Raw genomic sequence first — 21,799 nt, 5'->3', positions numbered from 1 at the left:
TTTTATACATAAAACTGCACACGCACAACTGCAGAGCTGCCTTTATTTCAGTCTCCATCTTTACAATTGACGGTCAACACTGTGTCACGTGATTTTTGCCATCCCACAGACCAATCAATCTGCGTGCCTGAATACGTCACGTGACACCAATACAAAACCATCTTCGTGACAGCGGTTTTGTTTACATGCCGAGGAAGCTACGCTACTACCTGCGTTAGCTAAACGTTTTTCACTCAGCTAACGCTATTGGCTCGCCACCATGGGGAAGTCGTTTGCTAATTTTATGTGTAAGAAGGATTTTCATCCTGCATCGAAGTCAAATATCAAAAAGGTAACTGCTTGATAACTGTTGACGCTGCTGAAACTACTGAACGCAAGCTTAGCTTCCTAGCTACTGCTACTAGCCTAGCTCGCTAAGTCTCAAAAGCTTACACTATGCTGACTGCCTTATTAGCTGACTGCTAATTGTTGACCTCAGTGAGTAATTTTATTTAGTCTGCTTTATGTGAACCATAAGGTTGGATAAACCAACAAAGTTAGCTGGTAGAGATGTTTTTATAAAACTAGGAAGAGTGAGTGCTTTAGCTTCCCTGCGATCTTTAGCGACAGAGTGAACATTAATACTATGAACTTTTTTAATATAGCTTACAGTCACATGCTGCTCATTTGAAGTCTGGCCAGATGTGACCATTTATTTACTTTTATGTTGCTTCTTTTCATATTTGCTTACTGTTGGATGTACTTTTGACTACTTGATTCAATGTGAGTGTTTGAAAGTTATAGTATTGGCATCCATAGTGTATAGGGTGGGTTTTATTGTGCACCTCTGATGCAGTAGTTTAACAGCCAAAATGGTTACTTTGAGATACTAAAGATACTATCACAGAGGGCAGATTGGTATTTAGTGTTTTATGCTTTTTTTTAAGTGTTTAAAAGCAATCAAAATTGTTGCTGATCCAACGTCTTTAAGCAAACTAACCATTTCGTGATATTAAAAAAATCGTCTTTAGTTTAATATGGATTGAAGAGTTGGTAGTAGGTATATGAATATGATTTGCCTTTAAAACTTTCAATTCAATTCTGTTTTATTTATATAGCGCCACATCACAACAGTGGCCTCAAGGCACTTTATACTGTAAGGTACAGACGCTATAATATTCCAAAGAAAACGCCAACAATCATATGACCCCCAAGAGCAACCACGTTGGTAACAGTGGGAAGTAAAAATTCCCTTTAAACAGGAAGAAATCGCCAGTAGAAGCAGGCTCAGAGAGGCTGCCGTGACCGGTTGGAGGTGAAGGGCAAATTTTATTTTTGCTGCTGTAACTTTGCACTATCCACTTTTTTTTTTTGCCTGTCCCGTTTGGCTCTTTTGCCATCAGAATTGTTGTCTAAAGGCAAAGAAAGATGCCCAATGGATTTACTTTACCAAATTGACCATCCCAGCCTTGCCGTAATGGTCCATTTGATTCACCTTTTATTGTTTATTTTATTTTCACTTACTGAATACGGGACAGGCTTGACTGGGGGAAAGAAGGGGAGAAAGAAAGAGGGAAAGAGAAACAGCTGAGAAGAGGGACGGGGGAGTGCACTATCCACTTTCTGCTGTGACACAACAAATTCCCCACGAGTAGGACTAAAAAAGTGATCGGGAGTGATCGTGGCTCAGGGGGTTGGGAATCGCATCTGTAACCGGAAGGTCGCCGGTTCGATCCCTGGGCTCTCTGTCCTGGTCGTTGTGTCCCTGGGCAAGACACTTTACCCTACTTGCCTACTGGTGTTGGCCAGAGGGGCCGATGGCGCGATATGGCAGCCTCGCTTCTGTCAGTCTGCCCCAGGGCAGCTGTGGCTACAACTGTAGCTTGCCTCCACCAGTGTATGAATGTGAGAGTGAATGAATAGTGGTATTGTAAAGCGCTTTGGGTGCCTTGAAAAGCGCTATATAAATCCAATCCATTATTATTATTATTATTATTATTATAAAAAAGCTTCTCTTATGTCTCTCTTATGGTCTAAAGTTTGGACATTTATAATGATTGTTGTAAAATGTAATCATCAATATATCAAATACTGAAAAATTTCTTGAAAATTCCTGAAACTTTCACTAACCGTTCTTACCACAAAGAGGGGAAAGTAAATAGGATCTGTATTTTGAGATAGATACATCAAAAACATCTGATATTTGGCTACTTAAAATTCAAAAAACAAATAAATAAAGCAGTCCTGTATAGTATCAATTGAGTACATACAAAAACAGTGATTCACATTGCAAAAGACAGCTGGTGATGAGTTTTGAATGGTATATAGTTGTATTTCACAATAATAAAACAAATATAATACTTTTTTAAATGGAAGTCTTTGTCACAAAAATAATGAAGTGGAAAAAAATGTGACAAGTTGTACAACTAAATGAAAATATCAGCAAATAGTCTAATCCAAATAGAACAACATTCTGGAGTTTCCAGATCGCCCACAATGACTTTTCTCTTTCTTTCTTTCTTTCTTTCTTTCTGTTGTAGGTATGGATAGCAGAACAGAAGCTGACCTTCGACAAGAAGAAGCAAGAAGACCTAATGCAGGCATATCTGAAAGAGCAAGACACTTACAACAACAGGTTAGATAAATACCCAGGAAGATACCTGAAAGAACACGTACAACGCACGTTTTTGTACACTTATAATTGAATATTTGAATATTTTACTCAGTAAATTGAAAACTTTTCTTTTGCAAGAACAAAATCTACAGTAGACATTGTCTTGCAACATCCTCCAACTTCTTATTTGTAAATGTTGATAAATACTGTTTAAATAATAATTGCTTTTTTACCTAAAGGTTGTTGATGGGTGATGATCGTGTTAAAAATGGCCTGAATTTCATGTATGAGGCTCCACCCGGAGCATCCAAAGGTAGGTCGTATTTTATGAAACAACTGTAATGTGTAATAAAGATCTCAATTCTGAAAATGTGGTTGTTAAGAAAAAAACATTCCTTTAATGTAAATGCTTGTTCCTTTTTATTTTCTCCTCATAACTGTCTTCTGTCCTGAAGAGGAAAAGAAAGAGGTAAAGTAAAATTTTACTGTCATCATTGTTTCAGACCAGGTGTGGTGAAATTAAGTGAACACAAATGTGTTGTTGTCTGTAACTCACAGACCTAAATTAGAAATAATTATTAAAAAAAACACCTTATGGTTAAACATCATAAACTGTGTTTTCAGGAAAAAAACATCTTATAAATGCATTGCAAACTATATGGTCCCGGTGACCCTAAAACTATAAATATAAACTAATGCTTTTACCTTTATATTCAGTTACTTGTATGTGCATGATGGTTTGACAGCAAACAACTTATATAGGTTCATTCATTTATAATAAGAAAAGTTACTATAATTTGTAATGAAAGACTTCTGACTTTCAGGAGGGGGAGGAAGAGTACAAATTTGAGTGGCAGAAAGGAGCTCCTAGAGAGAAGTAAGTGGTTGATTTTCATACACAATGAAGTTTTCTGCATTGCTGCCAGAATTTGCATTACTTTTTAAATTGTATCTTTTTAGGTATGCAAAGGATGACATGAATATTAGAGATCAGCCCTTTGGAATCCAGGTGTGTAATGAGTTCTATTTATTTAAATTTATATTGCACAAATAATCCCCCAGCCTGGCAGTTAATGTGTAAAGCTGCTTTCACACATGAACTTGGGAGAATTTCAGGAGCGTCAGGTCGGGATGTTTTCCACAGTTGCCCTTTCTCACATGTAGCGCACAGCAGGAAACGGTCTGCTTTAGACACGTTTGCACTACTGGAAATAAACCGTGTGGTTTAGGTGAAGAAGCTGCATGGGTAGAGCGTGCAGGAGGTAGGACATAGGACAACCACTTTTCACATGTGCCTGTGTCGGGCAAGTCCTTGAAAAGTTCAGGGCTGCAGTTTATATGTGGAAAATGGCTTAAGAGTCATGTTAAGCAAGTGACAAAAGAAACTATGTTAAATTTATGCATTCAAATCCTACAAATGAACCTTTTAGAAAAATCCCTCTGTGACTACAGAGTCAGCTGTAGACAGTTATTTGTTTTTGTTTTTTAGAGGATCAGAAGCTAAAGAGAAAATGGCAAACACCGTCTTATGTAATGCTCTGTGAATTATAGTGTATTTTTCTTATTATTAAAGGGTTGCATGTGCCTCCAGTGTTCGGCCAATTCTAATTTCTGTTATTGCCCAACTTTCCAAGGTGCGCAACGTGAGATGCATCAAATGTCACAAATGGGGCCACGTGAACACGGACAGAGAGTGTCCTCTGTTCGGACTGTCGGGTATCAATGCCAGCTCTATGACCTCAGAGGATGGCGCAGGTAAATACATTTTTTTTTTTTGTTTGTTTGTTTTTTTAATCTTTTAAATGAGAAATTCTGTGTTAACGCTGCTTTGACATCTATATAAAGACACCACTATTATTGTTGGGTACAGTTTTTTATTTTATGGCAGGATAATCAATAATGAGTTTAGCTGTAGTGCACATATACAGAATCTTTTTGCAGTGGAAAAACTCAAATAATTATTACTACAAAAGAATAAAGCGCCAGAAAATTTGCGAGCACTGGGAAGCTTTGCCTGTCACACGATTCGCAGCAGGTACACCGACTGTATCGTCCCTCTCTGGCTTCTGCTGGAGCTCCCGGCCTTGAGCTGATTCTGACTTGTGCAATCAGCCAGTTGAGTAGTAAAGTAATAATGTTTACCCTGGGAGAGTCCAGTCAGTGGTGTTGATGGTGGAGTGCTGTAATGGTCCCCCTCCTGTGCCGGGAGAAAAAATGTAATTATTGTGTATTCTGATTCCCTTAACTGCTGCTTTGGCAGAGAATGATATTGTATGATTTGCTCAGCCGGAAGTGGAGTGAGTTGATTTGATGTCCCATTCTGTTAACAAAGCCGCCTCTGAAATTCCCACTGTGGAGATAGTGGATGGTATGGCTCTGACATCAATGGGACTCTGAGGCTGTGATTTGTGCCAACAGGTCCGTCGATGCACCCCTCGGAGTTAATGGCGGAGATGCGAAACAGTGGGTTTGCTCTGAAAAAATCTGTCCTTGGTAGGAATTCAACTGTTTGCGATCCATTGCAGGTAATTGTGTCTCACACTGTCATCTCCGTGCACACAGGACAATATACGAACACACGCGTACTGTAAACTATACCCTTGAACGGGAGAGAGAATAACTAACTACAGATGCGGTTTGTCTTTTGATCGAATAGATTTGTAGAAAAGTGTAAAATAAAAAGTCAGATAAGTAGATTTAATAAAGAAGTGTTGTCACTGTCAAAGCCGATCAATGTGGATTTATTGTCAGGGCTTATATTTATTCGTAAATTGTAATGTTATGTGTGCTTTGTGATATTCCAGGATTATGTGGCCAGTGAGGAAGAGGAAGACCCCGAAGTGGAATTCCTGAAATCTTTAACAACCAAGCAAAAACAGAAACTCCTCAGGTGAAAAACCTGCACACATGATCACTTTTATTTCATTAATATTTAAATAAAATGTAAATAGTTAGACAAAATTTAAAACATGGTGTGATATGTTTTAGTGTCTATAGCTATTGTAGGCCCAGTTTCCCTATTATGTTTATATTACATTTAGTTTTTTGTCTTGTATCTTAATGCATTTTTTAAATAATGCAATCACTACATTTTCTGTTTCTGGTGAAGTGTTTAACTCCAATCTCTGCAAACTTTGTGCCTAATCAGAATTTATTACGCACAAATTAAATGTCCGCTGCGTCACTGAAGAATTTTAATTGAATGCTTGTTTTCCTTTATTTTTTGTTTTGCAGAAAACTGGATCGGCTAGAAAAGCAGAAGGCAAAGAAAAAGAAGAGCAAAAAACAGAAGAAGAAGAGCAAAAGAAAACACAAGAAAAAGCATGAAAGCAGCGACAGCTCGAGTGACTCCTCCAGTGGCAGCAGCAGTGATGATAGTGGCTCAGATTCAGACAGTCATAGCAAGTCCAAGAGCCAGAAGAGAAAGAAGAACAAGAAAAAAGATTCCTGTCGGGATAACAGCTCTGAGTGCGAGCGACAAGTCAAGAGTCAGAGAAAGGCCTCTTCTCACAGGAGCAGGTCACCGAGCCCTCGCACTGGACAGAAGCAGACTAAAGAGGAGTCTGGAGATTATAGACAAACAAGGATAGAGAGGGGAAGGAGCAGGAGTCGGAATCGCAGCCCCAAGAACACGATCACGCTGGAAGGAGGTCAAGAGAGAAAGAGGCACAACAGCAGGGACAGGCAGAGACCTAGCAGCTCCAAGTCTGGCTTGGACAGAAGTAGAAGCCACGAGAGAGGCAGGGAGGACGAAGGTAAAGACAGACGTCACAGTAGAGATGGTGAGAGGAACAGAAGTAGCACAGAAGGAAGGAAAGGCAGAACAGCAGATGGGAGGAGCAGAAGCAGAGAAAGGAGAAGAGAAAGGGAGGGCAGAGGAAGAAGCAGGAGTAAGAGTAGGGAGAGAAGAGACAAAAGTGGGGACAGAACAAATAGAAGACACTGACCTCCTTTCTTTAAGCTTGTTTTTCCTGCATATAGAACTAGAGGAAAAAGGAAAATCTCATGCATGTCTCTTGCACTATCTATTAAGTAGTAATTTTTGTTATGCATGTAGGGTCCCTTTATTTAAATAGAAGAAATTGTGTGTTGATCTCCGTTTCTTCCAGCAGAGGGAAGCAGTCAACAGAAAATATCTAGATGCATGTCAGTGCACACTGATGCTGTTTTGTACTGTATGAAAGGGTCTAAATGAATTGGTTACCATTAAAAGCAATTTGCATCTGATCCATTGATGGGAAAATGTTGGACTCCTTTTCAGGGTCACTACCAAAAAAATAAAAAATAATAAAATTCATCTGATGCAATTTTTAAATCTTACTTTTATGATTGTGTTTGTGAAAATTGTTTAGATTTTTTTTTTTTTTTGTTAAAAGCAGGACTGTTATTTTCTGATTAAATCTTTAAATCAATTAGTTTATGGAGTTATTTATCGCGATGTTTAAGTTTAATGTCAAATTTCATGAAAGTGAAGACGTGGACTGATGAGCCGTCAGTCTTTATACCCGTGTGTTTTTGTGCTCTGGACACCTCATAGAAATTTCATACACTTTTTTTTAATCCACAAATTATTATTATTATTATTATTATTTTATTTTTTTAGTAATGGGCACAAAAAATTAAGACCAGTTTCCCCGAATTTTAATGGCCTTTAAAGTGCGTTATCCCTGAATCTCTGTAAACCGCTCGTTGGGTTTTTTCCGGGCGTTAAATGAAAATAGACAAAGAATAATTTGTGTACAAATAGCCAGCGAGCATAGTAACACCCCGTTATAAGGCATGCAGTAGATGTGTATAAATTAAGGCAGTTACAATTGCAGTTATTTCATTGGCTACTTTTACATGAGACATTTACATTAAATATAACCTGTAGAGTTTTAAATAATTTTTGTAGCGATTTTTCTTTGACATTTAGACTTACAAATTGCAGATTTTGCAAACTGTTTTGATGTCGATAAAAATGACACATTTTGCCTCCCCCCCCCAAAATAATAATAATAAAAATATGGAGGAAAAAACAGTTGCTGAACGTGTCGACAAAATATTAAATTTCAGCGTTATTATTTAGGCTGTTTATATATTTTTTGATTAAATTCAGATTGGAAATGTAGTAATTTGATAGTTTTCACTTTCTGCCCGTTTCCTTGAAGCCGCTGCTACACAAAAGGAAATGAAAATAATTTCCCTCCTATTGCCTTCTGGTCAATTTAACATCCTCCTTAAAAAGAAAAGGGGGAAAAAAGAGGGTGTCTGGATGAGATGCTTTTCCGTGACGTATTCCTAGTCCTGGATTCATGCTGTAATTATTCCCCGGCCTTTTCTTTGAGAGTCGGACGCTGCACTGGGTAAGCACAAAGAAGTCAGAGAGCATCCTTGAACCCTTTCAGTGCGGGGCCACTGATATTCAAATAACATGCAGCTACCGTTTGACTGCGCCGTGCAAAGAGCATTTTAAAATTCAACATTTGCATGTGACTCTTTGCCCCCCGTCTTTTTCTGAAGTTTAAAAAACTGTTCCCATAACGTGTTTCTGGCAAAGAGAAAGAAGCCACATCCTTATTCTCAGTCCATCGATTGCTATGCAAATGAAAGCAGTTAATTTGGACAATTAGAATAAATATTCGGGGACCTTTGTCAGCGAACCCCCTTGGAAACCCCTCGATAAAGTGAAACCGAACAAAAGATGTCTCGGAGATTAATTAGATATTTGATAAGACACGAATCCCTAATCGCAAATACAAGACACATGGGGCTGCGATGTGCTCCAAGTCATAATTAATACCATTTAACAAGATTTTCATTTGGGCATGAAATGTCTTTTCCGGGGCATTAAACATTGATTTATTCCATAGAGGAAATAGTTAAAGTCGACGTATTGTAGGTGATTTTAAGAAGGAAAAAAAAGCCTGTGATGAGCTGTCACACTTTAAAAAAGTAAAAAAATAAAAAATATATATTTTTAGATTTAAACCTAATAAATAAACAAAAAATATATAAACTCTACATCACACACTTAAAGCCTTTTTTAAGATGTTTTAATTACGATAAAATGAAAGCCTTATACGTGTGACTTTATACAGGTAAACATTTATATATAGATAAATTTTTTTAGCAAAGAAATAAAATGGTTAACCAAAGTTTAAAAAGCCGTTTACATACATATCCACAAAGTGCGTCGAAAGTAAACTCCCTGATTTCCAGGATACCAACACGAATAAAACAATCATAGCCTAACATTTACATGAAAATAACACATAGTTTAGTCGTCAATATACAAGGTGTAACTCACATTGTCCAACCAAAGTTCAACAGGTTTCGCGCATTAGCAAACATCCATTTCATTTTCAAGCTGTCTCCCTCAAATTTTCCGAAGGCCTACAGTAAATCACTCTTTTTTTCTTTCTTTTTTTTTTTGTAAAGATGAATTTACGAATGAAATACTCGTCACGCCTGTGGAGAATATATTTTTTTTTTTTAGATTTTGCTATCGCTTCTGGAAACATTTTCCCCTTTACTGTCCGTCAGATAAGACCCGTTTTCATTGCTGTGCAGTTTTTATTATTATTATTATTATTTTTTGTGTGTTTTTTGTTTTAATCTGGATTGATTTTTGGGAGATGCCTCAGGGTTCGTCGTGAGGAGACGGATCCTTAACAGTAATTCTGGGGTTCACCCCTTCCAAAATAAGTTCTGGGGACTCGGACCTCGGGGTCTCCAGGTTACTGGTGTCGGTGTCACTGTCGCTCCCCTTTTTGCCTCCTCCACCTGCCGTGTGTGTTTTGATGTGCTTGCTCAAATGATCACTCCGCATAAAGCGCTTGTTACAAACCGGGCAAGCAAACCTTTTCTCGCCGGTGTGGGTGCGCAGATGTCTCTGGAGCTCGTCGGACCGAGTGAACCTTTTGCCACAGAAAAGCCAGTTGCAGACAAAAGGCCGCTCGCCGGTGTGCCATCTCAAATGCGCTTTGAGGTGAGACGTCTTTCCGTACACTTTACCGCAGCCGGGAATGTGGCAGCTGTGGAGTCCCTTTCTCCGCAGGCTGGCCCCGGCGGGCCCCAGCCGCTCAGCCTCCTGGCAGTTCGGGCAGTCGCATGTTGCTCTGCCAGAGTACCTCCTGGACGACCTCGAGGAGCTACTTATTCCTGAACTGCCCCCTGAAATCATGGCGTTGGCGGCAGAAGCGTCTGTGTAAGAGGGGATGACTGTTTTGAAACCGTCCTGCGTTAACAGGTGCTGGCTGGTGGACAGTAGGTGAGACGCAGAGGGGCTGATTCCAGTGGAGCTAAACGCCGAGTGGGTCAGCGAGGAGAAGTCCGGGTTGTAGCCACTCAGCTGGGAGTGGATAGCCTGCGGGGTGCCGGAGTGCAGAGAGGTCTGAAGGGTGCTCGCGGGGTTCTGGACATCGAGCCACGACCCGGGATTTGTGTGAACGTCCCACCACGAGGACGCACCATTGGTAACGTCACCGGAGATGGTTGAGTGGAACCCCGACTTGTACCACGACTCGTAGGGGTGCGCCATCCCCACGCGCGGGTACAGAGTCTCTGCTGATGTGTGGACTTTGGAGATAAAAGCTGACTGTCCAGATTCCTGGGTCGTGACGCTGGCGGAGTTGGAAAACAGACCGCTGTACTCTGTGGAAAACGCAGACGAGGTCGGGGAGGTGGAGGCTAAGCAAAAGGCGCTGTTGCTCGTGCCACTGGTCTGTGTTAGTCCTGTCGAAGCGCGGCTCGTCGCTACCGTGAAACCGGGCAGACTGGATCCTAAGTTGCAGCTGGAGGAGGATCTTTTCCACGGGTGAAATCCACCTTTCGAGAAAGCGCTGGAGTCAGGTAAAGTTGTAAGAGGACTGGTGTTGCCAATTTTGTTACAAGTTGCAGCCAGCATCGCTAGAGGTGTAGTTCCAAACCGTGGTTCTTCCTGGGTGGAAAAAAAAGAAACACACAAACACACAGACACACACACACATGGGCTTAGAACAGAGAATAACAAACGAGAAAATGAGGAAAAATCATTTCGCTTGGCTTGGAGAGCACTCAGCATACATGACTAAAATTAATTAAATACGACAAAATTTCATAACTTTACTGAAACGTCTTTGGAAACGAATGAACCCGAGATTTTCTTCTTAAAGGCGTGTATGTGTACAGAGTGTGTAACATGTAAGCAAAGCAAGGTAAGAAATGTTCATCGAGTTTCTAAACATATTAAAAAAAACCTTTAAACGACTGCAAAGTTTCATCTCCATGTTTTATATGTTTTGTCCAAGATTAAAAGTTTTAATTGTAGTAACTGAGAAAATGATAAATTCTACCCGTGGAAAACACGCGTGTTTTGAAAAGCAACAAACACATCCCGCCGCACAGCAAAGTGAGCGGCGACAACTTTACGCGCAACTTCTGTGCTTGGACACAAAGTCAGACTCACCCCAAGTATAGACGTAGCCATATCCAGGGTCTGTGCTGTGATGAGAGGGTTCGCGATTTCAGTGCTGTATGGCTCCAATTTGTGTCAGATTTACCGTGTTGACTCAGGTCACACGGTTTCTCTCTTGGCTCGCAGCTCCCAACACTACCTAGTTGTAGCGAGCGTGTTCTTTGAAGTACAGCTGGCGAGGACGCGCAGCCAATCTGATAGCTGCATTCATGGCCGGGGTTTCAAGTCGGCCAATGAGAGAGCCGACCACAGACAGAAACACCAAAAACCCCGCCGTCAATCATCTGTTTGTGCAGCCTCCGGCCAGACTGTCATACAAGACACGATTTGGTGTTTTTTCTTTTTTTAAATGCATACAGTTATTTTTATGTATTCTCACACGAAGGCTCAATGTCTCCTTTCATTCCAGAATTGAGTTTTTTAACACGTCAGTTCTCCAAGAGGTAAGCGTTTCACTAATTCTCTAAGGCTTTTGTAGATTGCGGCTTCTAAGGTGCAGCTCCAGGTTTTCCCTTCTGATTTTTTTTAAAATATTCAGATCATGCGCAACACGTCATTGAGAAATTGTTGATTTAAGCGCAGTCTGTATGCTTGTGAAAGATAACTCGGAGATGGCTTTATCAGAGCGGTCTGCAGAAGTGCAAGCGCAAGTGCAAGCTGCTGCGTGTTAGGCACGGTGGGAAACGACTGGGGTTTTAAAGTGGTTGTGTTTATATTGGGAAATCAGAGACGGATTAAAGTTTAGCCAAGAAGTCCAGAAACAGGCCTGACAGCGCAGACCTCCGCTTCTCCGAGCGCAGTTAGATTATTTATGAGCCTGCTGCATTCGAGTGACTTTATAGGTGAAGGAAAGCAGATTCATCCAAGACTCGCAATTAATCAGTTAACTTTTTTTCCAGCCAAAATCTCCACTTATTTGTGCCTATGCTCGTGTTTGCGCGCGCCAGTGCCACACGCGTACCTCCCTGCCCACTTGTTGGGGGGTGGAGGGACGCAGGTGAGGGGTTAATTAAAAATGACAGCTCACCTGATAAGTGAAAGCAGTAGATCTGTTTTAAAAGACAAGTATTTTATAGTGGAGGAGGGGGGGGGAGAGAAGTTTCAGTATCCAGGAGATTCCTGCTGTAAGGCCGCCAGTCATCTCCATTAAACCGATTTATTAACGCGATGTCTTCATTGTAGCTGAGAAATAATTTTTTTTTTAACACCAGCCCAATCCCACATTTAATTAAATTGCGGACAATGAAGAGGATGCCGCGTTTCGCCAGTTTCTTCTTCTTCTTTTTATTATTATTATTCTCCTTTCTCTAAACTCGAGACTTTTATTTTTCTCCCTTTGAATATAACAATTCAATAAAGCCGCATATTTCATAGCTTGTTAAAAACGCTCAGGGATAATGGCATAATGTAAAATTGACCTGCTCTGATGTGAATCATCATCCTTTTAAAAGTTAAAGCAATTTTCCAGAGAAAGGCTTGACCGAAAGATGTGCATTACAGTATTCAAAACGCGCAAATAATGCTCTATTATAGAGTGTGAATGCTGCCAGTAAACACAGGCGCAATTTGTTCAAATACTCTTTTTTTCCCTTCTTTTTTTTTTGCTTTAAAGCCCCACCTTTAGAAGGGTGAATAAAAATCAGTCTCATCAAACAGGCTACTTGGCGCTGCCAAGAAAATGGAATCATTTTTTGCAATCATGACAATTTGGCAGAGTGCTGTTAACAGTATTAAGCGTTTATTCTACATAAGCACAGTTTATTGTTGCTAAAGAAGTTAAACGAGTCTGAGGATTAAATGAAATTTAATGTAAGCGTTTATAATTCTTTTTTCCTGCATGAAAAATATCTTCACCCTGCAATTAATTTCAGATTACCATTATTTCTTAGTTTTGTTTACTATGTTTGTAATGAATTATATAGTTAAAATGAAATCTGCTATTGTTGTTCTTATATTAATATTTCTTCTTCATAATAATAACAATAATGTATTACTATTATAATTATTCTGATGAGCAGTGTGACCGTTCACATTGCTCCTAACAAAGAAACGTGTGTAGGAATCACAAGACCCTTGTGCACTGATAAATGTTACCCACCTATATTTTTTATTTAAATGTACTAGTACAGAAATGTTTGTGTTAGTTCCATTAACCCAGGCTGATAAAATATGGGTGGTTTTTTCATAGCATGTTTATTTGGGACAAGAGGGGAGAACATGATCTTTCCTTGTCATTCAAAGGAAAATTCTGAGTTGAATCTGTAATTCTGGACTCCATTCGTGAGCACTTCTCTGTGGCAATTAGGAGCCTATTACAAGCCATTAGATTGATCAATGTACCTTAAACAATGGGAATGATTTATTTGGTCGAACAAAACGCTCTGCATCTATTGTGATGAGTCTAAGTGGGGGTGCATCCATCAACAAAAGATAAATGATTAATTCAGACCTATTCATTTAAATTCTTTCTACAAAGCCAGCCTCACTTGCCTCAAATCCAGATTATTAGAGCCTCATTTTCTGCATGTTAAACTAGACAGGCTGCTGGATGGGGCAATGGTTTTTGGTTGTGCCCCTGTGTGCTTTAATTTGTATTTCTGCAGCGGGAAGTTTATTTGAGGATGTTTAACTAATTGTTGTAATTTCGTGTGCTCATGTGGCTACACCTGTTTCTCTCAAAAGGGGGTTGAAGTGTAAACTGTGAGTGAAAAGGATGTTATACTTTACTTCTGTGGTGCTGAAGCTGTACATTTTTTTTTATCTGGGAAGTCCACTTGGATCACAATATCAGAGGAAGCCCAGTTTATAGAAAATAAATGGGTACAAATATGTTAATTTTATCCTTTTTTTGTTATTTTATGGCTTTTTTGTAAAATAAATGTATAGATAACGTGTTATATATTTTGCATGGATTTCAGTTGTGTGTTTTCCATGAATTCTTATTGTTATATTAGTGACAACTAAAGAGAGACCGCAGTCAGAAAATAGATGGCATAAACTGAAGTGCATTGGGAAATTAACCACTTGACAATCAGCTTTTATTTCCATAGGAAGGTAACAAGCTATAAAACAAGGGAACAAGACAAATTTGTGCAAACCTTTGAGCACTGAGACCCACAATAATTACAACTTGTGGAAGCCCCAAGTTAGACGAGCACCAAGACTGGCGAAGGAAATGTTCATTAGAAAAAGAAAAATCAAATCAGACAATACAGTCAAGCCTCTGAGAAGGAAAAAATCTGCTTTTAGTAGCCACTTTTCTTCAGCACTGTAGTGCTGATCTTATAGGAGCTCATCGACCTGCATCAATATTATCGACAGCTAAATTTGGAGGTGCAGGTCAGCTCGCCAGCTTACAGTGTCAACTTTCATTTCCAGGGGCTGCAGGTTCTATTTTGAGCACAGCGAGTGATCTGCTTAAAGTGCAGTCGACTGGTTGCATTTGAGGACTTAGCTTAGCCCATTTTCCTTCAATGAATGAGCTTTTCTTATAGCTGTAGTGGAATTCAGTGGACTCTTCTAGTGTGAGAAATGGCTCCAAAAAAGGTGGGTTTTATTAAGGAACAGATTTGTTTAAAAAAAGGAAAAAACTATAGCATACCCTGTAGATTATGCAATGACAAGTGCTTTTCTGACTGCGTGCATTTCCACATTGTCTTGATTAGGGCAAGGGAGCTGATGCACCAAAGCCACCACCATTGATTGGAAGGTTTGGCACCTCGCTGAAAATAGGGATTGTTGGCCTGCCCAATGTTGGGTGAGTAAAACCTTATTTATACAGACAGGATGGGCTTCTCACTACATTTCATGTGCCCCATGTCTACTGTTGAACTGCACCGACTTGCTGTATGCAAGACAAGATGTAAGCTGCTGCATGACAAGTGCAGACAACTTCTACCTTTATTTCATTGTTCCATGAGAGTTTCTCCATGTTACACCTTTTGCATGCCTTGCTACATGGTGATAAAAATAAATAAATAAATAAATGAATAAATGGCACGATTTTAAATCTGCGTGCCAGAAAGAGCTGCTCCTTGGATAACTGTGGGAAACGTTTCTGTGTTCCTGAATAACCACAACAATGTTTGAAAAGCTCTTAAATTCCTGGAGCCACATGTGTCCCTACTAGCAGGGATCAAACTCCGCAAGAGGTTTTCAAACCAGGTCTTCCCTTGCATGCATCTTAACCCTCTCTCTCAGCTACCCATCCTTTCACAAAGGCTTCAGATGTTACCGTTGTTTCCTTTTTTGAATGTTACAGCAGAAAAGTGTTATAAGGGTAGACCTGGGGCGTCAAGCATCTGCAGCTCATAAAAACCCACGGTGATAAAAAAAAAAAAAAGGTTAAAGTTTGCATGCCTTTTGTTTCCTCAATGTCTGGATTTATGAATGCTGAATATTACTATTAAATCAGTGGAAAAAGTAGAAAAAATAAAAGAGCAACACCTTACATGTGGGAGCGTGCTGCATTTGAACTGAATGACAGCATGCAAAAAAAACCCCTGCATTCCTCTTACTGTCTACTATTGTTTCTGTCCTTTTACTGAATGAGGGAGTGGGGCTCTTGATTGGTTTTGAAAGCTCACTTATCGCTCTGCAAAGCCCATTGCTGGTCAAAGCTCAGTGTACGTCTCAGGCAGTCTGTGAGTCAAAAGGCTGACATCACGTTTCCATGTCACACCTGGTCAGACAAATCTTTTTTGTCAGCATCTACTACATCTAAGACCTTCAGCAACATCCGTGACATAGTGTAATAACAGTGCAGACCCCACCATGACTTCCCTGTAGGCCCCTTTGAGTTACAGAAAGGGCTACGGTGATACATCATGTTCCTTTTCAGCTGTCATGTTCTCATCACTTTGCCCCTCCGTGAAACTTTTTTTTTTTCCAGTAATTTTCAACAGAACAGTTGTTTTTTCGAGCAGTTTGGAAAGTTTTGGAAAACCAATGGCTTTTGGAAGGACATTGGAAACATTGTCCATGCTCTGTATTGTAATTAGTCAAATGAAAGTTAGCCTTACTGTTTTAGTTAAACTGTGGACAAGCTGGATTTCTTCTTCTGTTCTTTTCTTCTTCTTCTTTTTTAGCAGACACTTATTACTAGAGGGAGGAGATATTTATACAGAGCCCGTTTTCTGCAGCCATTTGTTCACATGTGGTGTGTATTGGTAGCTGTTTTGAAGATTATTGCACACCATCTCATCATCTCTCTAGTGCCCAATGTTTTCGTTTCTTACCCCAGCAAAACCACAATGTCTTCCTGGGTTAAGAAGTAGAACTCACTGAGGTTGCGGCCTGCCATACCACGTTTATGTCAAAGTACAACTTGTCAACCCTCCTATGGTTTCTTCCTGAATGAACTATGTTCAGATGCCAGCCAGCTGTTAGTTGGGCGTAACTGACCACTCTTCACACATGGGAAACTCGAGAGTGTGATTCAGCCAGCCTTTCAGCTATTCCTACACTTAGACCACAGCACATGCTCACTGTGTTTACTGCCATTCTCCTGCTCATAGGCTGGAAAAAAGTTTATTCTTGTCTGTTAAGGCTTAGAGAAACACACTATATGGTCTGCATAAAATCTCCTTCACTTCTCTTATGCTACCAATACACAGTATCTACCTTTTGCCTTATTCCGCAGCTCCATTTGACTTAGAAGGCAATGTAAAAACAAGACAATAACTGAATAATAACCTCAGATTGGTATGCCTTATATAAGCTATGCATTTTCAGCTGTTTTTATATAGTGAGTGGAGAAATTTGTCCAACTGTGTCATTATGACAATGAATAAGACCGTTTGCATGATGCTAGCCAAGATTACCAAGATTAAAAAGGCATTCAGACAGAAGAACTGACCAGTAGACTATCATGAGAGTCTTAACTTCTGATATGACTTGTTAAAACAAGCATCCATTGCTCAAAGCATGTATATCCTGCAGAGATATAAATCCTTGATATACACCAAGTTACATGTTTGCACCAATCAAGATGGAACCTCCCCGCAAAAGAAAAAAAAAGTTAATATGTCACCATGTGCATGTGCTTTTGTCTTGATTGACAAAAGCACATGCATATGCACATGCACATGCTTTTCCTGGATACTTGCTAGATCCCCCCCCCCCCCACAGTCCTAGTTAGTGTAGCCTACCTTATCTCCATTGTTCCATTTCCACCACTTGTTGGTTGGCTCAAACTGCACGTAGAAACTAAAGCTGCAATCAGCACCAGCGATGTCTAGGAAACAGTTTATTTAAAGGAAAACGGAAGTGTATGAAACGTCTTTTTATGTTATATAAACACTGAACCTATGGCGCCTGATGCACCGCCTTTTGACACTTCTGACACCACCTGCCAAGCGAGAGAAAACATACCTCAAAGCCCATCGCACTACAGTTGGCATCACTTCAAGGAAACACAGCATTCAACCTGGAAAATGAGCTCCAGGTTTAAAACTCTAATATACTGTGAATTACCAGGATCCTTACCTTGCACTGATGGGCTTCACCAGCATTGTTGGACTAAAATCGAACTTGAATGAAAATGAAATTTAGATGTGAAAGTTACAAACTGTAGCTTTGACTTTATATTTACCAGATGATAAACATCCCTTAATATCCCTGTTCAAGTTCACATTTGGGCATTTTTTAATTTGAACACCAGTGACACATGCTATCTTTATTAAAAGATGTCTCATAATAACAATCCAGCGAGCAGCGAGAATCCTAGCCTATGCTAGCTAGTCATGAGATGTTTACCTTTAGCTCCGTAGCAGAGCTGTTTAACACATTTGTTTGAGTTACTGCACTTTAAATGTAAGTGTTAGTCTTTCATTAAAAAGATTGATTGATTTCATAGCTACAAATCTTGACTTCCTAGTTTCCATAACCCACCAGCTGAAAAAACACCCAAACCCTGGCTGCAAACTACTAATCTTCTTTTTGTTTTTTCTTTTACTTACTGTCACATCACCCTCAGATTTGCACTGCAGCAAGTGTGTGCATTGCTGTTCTGTTCTCTATATTAAGCATTAAAGTCTACACCTGAGAGATGTTTTAGTGTTACTTTTCTTTTTTACCCAAGGTGACCCGGGAAAAGCTTCAAGTATGTTAGAAAATCAATCTAGCTTTATATAAGGAATTAATACATGCACTTTGGCAGTCTCAAGCAATTTCATGCCTATAGGACTTAACAAACAATAATTTCAATGTGAAGCACTGAGTGAGGGGATAAAGATGGAAAGTCCTGGATTATAGGTAACTGCCATGCCATCATTACTCTTAGACACTCACCATTGTCTGTAGATTTTGAAGTACACTCGAGCTGCTTGTGCCATAGAAAATAAATCTCTCTGTGATCACAACATGAGGCTGCATTTTGTGAGTCCTGTTCAACAGCCAGTCGAATCCATTTACAGCAGATCTATTATGGGATTATCTAACCTTGTAATTGATGCAGGATTTTATATTCAAGAGCTCAAATATTCAGCCTGTTAGCACAACCTTTTCTGCCTCGTGTGCAGATTAAAAAACAACAACTTCATTTTGCATAAATAACTGACATGTTTTAGGATCATGCTATTGAACCGCCAGACCCTACACAGCAGCACTTTTAGATGCCTTGACCTCACTGCTGTTTTTATTTTCAGTAAGTCAACCTTTTTCAACGTGCTGACAAAGAGTCAGGCTGCGGCTGAAAATTTCCCCTTCTGCACCATTGACCCAAATGAAAGCAGAGTGCCCATTCCAGATGAACGCTATGATTTCCTCTGCCAATTCCATAAACCTGCCAGGTATGAGGTCTCATCGTTCCCGTATTATTCACACTTCAGATCTGTAGTCTCTGACAGTCCCCTTGCTATAGGTATGAGAAAACGTATACCAATGTTGTTGACATGTAGCTGTGAGCTTTTAGATTGCTTCTCTGCTTCTTTCAAAGAAGAGCCAAAGCATCTTTCATCACCTGGTTATCATACATACTCATGGAAACTGCTTAAGCAGGTTCAATTCAGATTTCCTGCGCTATGTTGTATATTAGATATACCGTAGCCATATGCATAGATGACACTTTTTATTACTAATTATCCCTCTAACCACACAATTAAACCTCCCCACCTCTCACAAGGTCACGCAAATGATATTTTGCATGTTTCTTATTTAAAGAATATAATTTAAAAACAACCATAAGCATTTTGAATTGATTCTGAAAATTATTACCTGTGCATCTAAAAGCCTCATATATGTTATTCTTAAGTGCCATAGACCTGCAGTGTTGTTCAGATTATAACAAACACATCAGTGAGCCATTCTGCTGTCATAACCTTCCAATCAACCAAATACCATTTATTAATTATGTCTTATATTTGGTCTTGTCTTAGTACTACTTTAAGTGTCTATTGGCAGTGAACATTGGACTACAATACCTTTAATAAGCTGTCATTAATACGCGTATGTGATCCTTAAAATGAATCTGTTGTCACTTTTATATTAATGTCATTTACAGTACTGTGCAAAGGTCTTGGGCCGCCCCTCATTACTTTATATTTTGTTATAAAAATGAGAAATAGGTGCAAATGCAGCATATAAGATAAAAAAAAAGAGTTTATATTACTCTAATGAGCTTGAAAGTCAATATTTGGTATGGCCAGCTTTATTCTTCTACACAGCTTTCTTGTAATTTCTTTAAGTACTGTTCCAGGCTTCTTGAAGGACATTCAAATCTCCTCTTTGGATGTTTGCTGTGTTTTGTTGTGTTTTCACACACTGCTTCATTAATGTTGAGGTCCATGGTCTGGGGAGGCCAATCTATGACGGTGTGTTTTTCTATCATGGCAGAGCCTCCACCGTGTTTGGTACTGCTGGATATGTACCTCAACAATTTCTCCCTTTCTTACAAGTGGCTTCTTGATAGCCTTCCCTCTGAAGCCATTTCTGATGAGGCTTCTTTGGACAGTAGATAGATTAACTAAAGGGTATAGGGTAAATATGGTATAGGTTAACTATATTTCCCCACTAATATCGCGTTACGAACCACCTTATCAGTACAGAAAATAATATTTTATGCATGAAAAACTCTGTTCTCCTTGGAATCATTTTTAGAAATTGGAACAAATTGGAAGTTTTCGATTAACAAAATGACTAAAGATTCCATTTAAAACTGGTTATTTGCTAAGTTGTCTGTTATGAATGAGCACAACACTGCTTCCTCCCTTGAGTCAGATGCTTTTTTATGTCTGAATGAATAATAGTGTCAGGTGGCTTTATAAGCAAAAAAAAAATCATTCCTCTGAAAAGGGTCAGATATATAGTCTGGACTGAAGATGAGTGAAAAGCAGCCAAAAACCTTTAGAAAGTGAAGAACTATGACTCGAGTCAACTGTAACAAAAAATAGAAGAAAGTCTGGCTCGTTTGAGGCAACACATGAAAAATCAGGGGTAGCTCAAGACTTTAGCACAGCACTGTAAAGAATTAATAAAGTAAAATCTAGAAAAATAGTTTACTCTTACTCTGAAATGTGGGTAGATCCTGCTTTTTAGTGACTTGCGACTTGAATAACATTGTCATTGTAACATTATTATAATCTGATACTTTGTCTGCCTCGTACTACACCATCAGCTTTCAAATTTCACAGCACTTTATATTATATTGTAGTAGAAAACAGCAACACATCAACCAGGACATCCCCCCCTCCTGTGATCCATTAACCTGAGTGTACTTCATATTGAATCGTATTGGACTGAAGCACAAAAATATGTTGTTTCCATTTTCATCTGAATTATCTGACTGTTTCCTTTTTTTTTTTTTTAATTTATTTATTTATTTTATTGCTTCTTTGGTTGCAGCAAAATCCCAGCTTTTCTTAATGTTGTTGACATTGCTGGTCTGGTGAAAGGTGCTCATGCTGGCCAAGGCCTGGGAAATGCCTTCCTGTCCCACATCAACGCCTGTGATGGCATCTTCCACATGACACGTGAGTATATATGTGCATATACATATAAATATATTTGGGATTTCGTCATTAGGAAATCATGAAATACTTAATATATAATATTTCATAGTAGTGCTAAAACAGTTGCACGGGCAACATTTGATAATACCAGGACTCCAAAACCAGACATCTGAAAGCAGCAGTTTTAGTGGAGTTTTGCTAGCGGGGCATCTTGTGTGGTCGGTGCCAAGATGAACATACCAGTCAGAATTAATGAAGTCAGGCCAAACCTCACATTCCTACTGGGAGGCTCCCTCAATGAGAATCACAGTAGTGGGGAGTGCCTGGTTTCGACTTCACACAATCAGTAGCATATTCTGAGGGCTGGAAACATCACAGGACTGTTGAGAAGGAGCGCTGCTTATTATTGTAACATGATCCCTAATGCCACTTTTGATTAGGTTTGGTTACAGAAGAGGTAAGTAAGTTATTAATAAATAAAATCTATGAAATTTTGTCCTTTCTTTGTTTGTTTAAAGAAAACCCAGTAAATCTATTCTAATCTATTGTCACCTATATCTAATGTTACTAATGATGTTGTTTATTTGCTATGATTCTAAACGCTGCCTGCTGCTACTGTGAAAGTGCAAATGTAATTATCTCATCAAATTATTCCCAGTCTGGCCCTCAGCGAGACAGCCTTCAAACCACTTTCTAAGTCTTCCCCTGCCTCCAGTTCTTCTGTGTCTCTGACATGGTCTTTGTCTTAGACAATTAAAGTGTTACACGCTAGAATAATTCAAATTACAGCAACTGAAATGAATGCAGAGGCCCCATTTAAAA

General features: G+C 39.4%; 3 protein-coding genes across 8 annotated transcripts in view; 2 read left to right on the top strand and 1 right to left on the bottom strand.

The window, feature by feature from the left end:
• The first annotated feature begins 145 nt into the window (after window positions 1-145).
• On the top strand, window positions 146-7,819 carry cir1 (corepressor interacting with RBPJ, CIR1). Its single transcript, XM_005921483.2, has 10 exons — window positions 146-331; window positions 2,520-2,614; window positions 2,833-2,906; window positions 3,049-3,062; window positions 3,418-3,470; window positions 3,554-3,602; window positions 4,228-4,348; window positions 5,012-5,118; window positions 5,398-5,483; window positions 5,828-7,819. Exons 1-10 carry the CDS (start codon window positions 260-262, stop codon window positions 6,537-6,539), a joined length of 1,383 nt encoding a protein of 460 aa, XP_005921545.1. The 5' UTR covers window positions 146-259; the 3' UTR covers window positions 6,540-7,819.
• A 1,252-nt stretch (window positions 7,820-9,071) lies between these two features.
• sp9 (sp9 transcription factor) lies at window positions 9,072-11,159 on the bottom strand. The gene is made up of 2 exons (XM_005921484.3): window positions 11,022-11,159; window positions 9,072-10,514 (listed from the first exon to the last, which is right to left on the bottom strand). Exons 1-2 carry the CDS (start codon window positions 11,040-11,042, stop codon window positions 9,216-9,218), a joined length of 1,320 nt encoding a protein of 439 aa, XP_005921546.1. The 5' UTR covers window positions 11,043-11,159; the 3' UTR covers window positions 9,072-9,215.
• Window positions 11,158-21,799, top strand: part of LOC102291406 (obg-like ATPase 1) — a 48,233-nt gene continuing 37,591 nt past the window's right edge. The window contains exons 1-5 of one of the 6 annotated variants that reach the window (XM_005921485.3): window positions 11,370-11,473; window positions 14,409-14,576; window positions 14,696-14,787; window positions 18,677-18,820; window positions 20,871-20,998. In XM_005921485.3, the coding sequence (XP_005921547.1) occupies window positions 14,562-14,576; window positions 14,696-14,787; window positions 18,677-18,820; window positions 20,871-20,998 (379 nt within the window). In that variant the 5' untranslated portion in view covers window positions 11,370-11,473; window positions 14,409-14,561. Of the gene's footprint in view, window positions 11,474-14,408; window positions 14,577-14,695; window positions 14,788-18,676; window positions 18,821-20,870; window positions 20,999-21,038; window positions 21,435-21,799 lie in introns of those variants that run through there. The other 5 variants (XM_042220392.1, XM_014333336.2, XM_042220394.1 and 2 more) reach the window with 5 other exon arrangements.

This window comes from Haplochromis burtoni, unplaced genomic scaffold, assembly GCF_018398535.1.
Source record: "Haplochromis burtoni strain Fernald_Lab_line unplaced genomic scaffold, NCSU_Asbu1 Contig_48, whole genome shotgun sequence".
Taxonomy (NCBI): domain Eukaryota; kingdom Metazoa; phylum Chordata; class Actinopteri; order Cichliformes; family Cichlidae; genus Haplochromis; species Haplochromis burtoni.
The sequence above is the reverse complement of the archived record's forward strand: the minus strand, read 5'-3'. Positions and strand labels throughout refer to the sequence as shown.

What these genes read in the sequence shown, in the direction of transcription:
- cir1 (XM_005921483.2), top strand. Translation starts at nt 260, where the DNA reads ATGGGGAAGTCGTTTGCTAATTTTATGTGTAAGAAGGATTTTCATCCT. An exon ending in AAAGGAGCTCCTAGAGAGAA is followed by an intron (nt 3,471 to 3,553) that starts GTAAGTGGTTGA and finishes GTATCTTTTTAG; the next exon opens with GTATGCAAAGGATGACATGA. An exon ending in CAAAAACAGAAACTCCTCAG is followed by an intron (nt 5,484 to 5,827) that starts GTGAAAAACCTG and finishes TTTGTTTTGCAG; the next exon opens with AAAACTGGATCGGCTAGAAA.
- sp9 (XM_005921484.3), bottom strand. Translation starts at nt 11,042, where the DNA reads ATGGCTACGTCTATACTTGGG. An exon ending in TGGCTACGTCTATACTTGGG is followed by an intron (nt 10,515 to 11,021) that starts GTGAGTCTGACT and finishes TTTTCCACCCAG; the next exon opens with GAAGAACCACGGTTTGGAAC.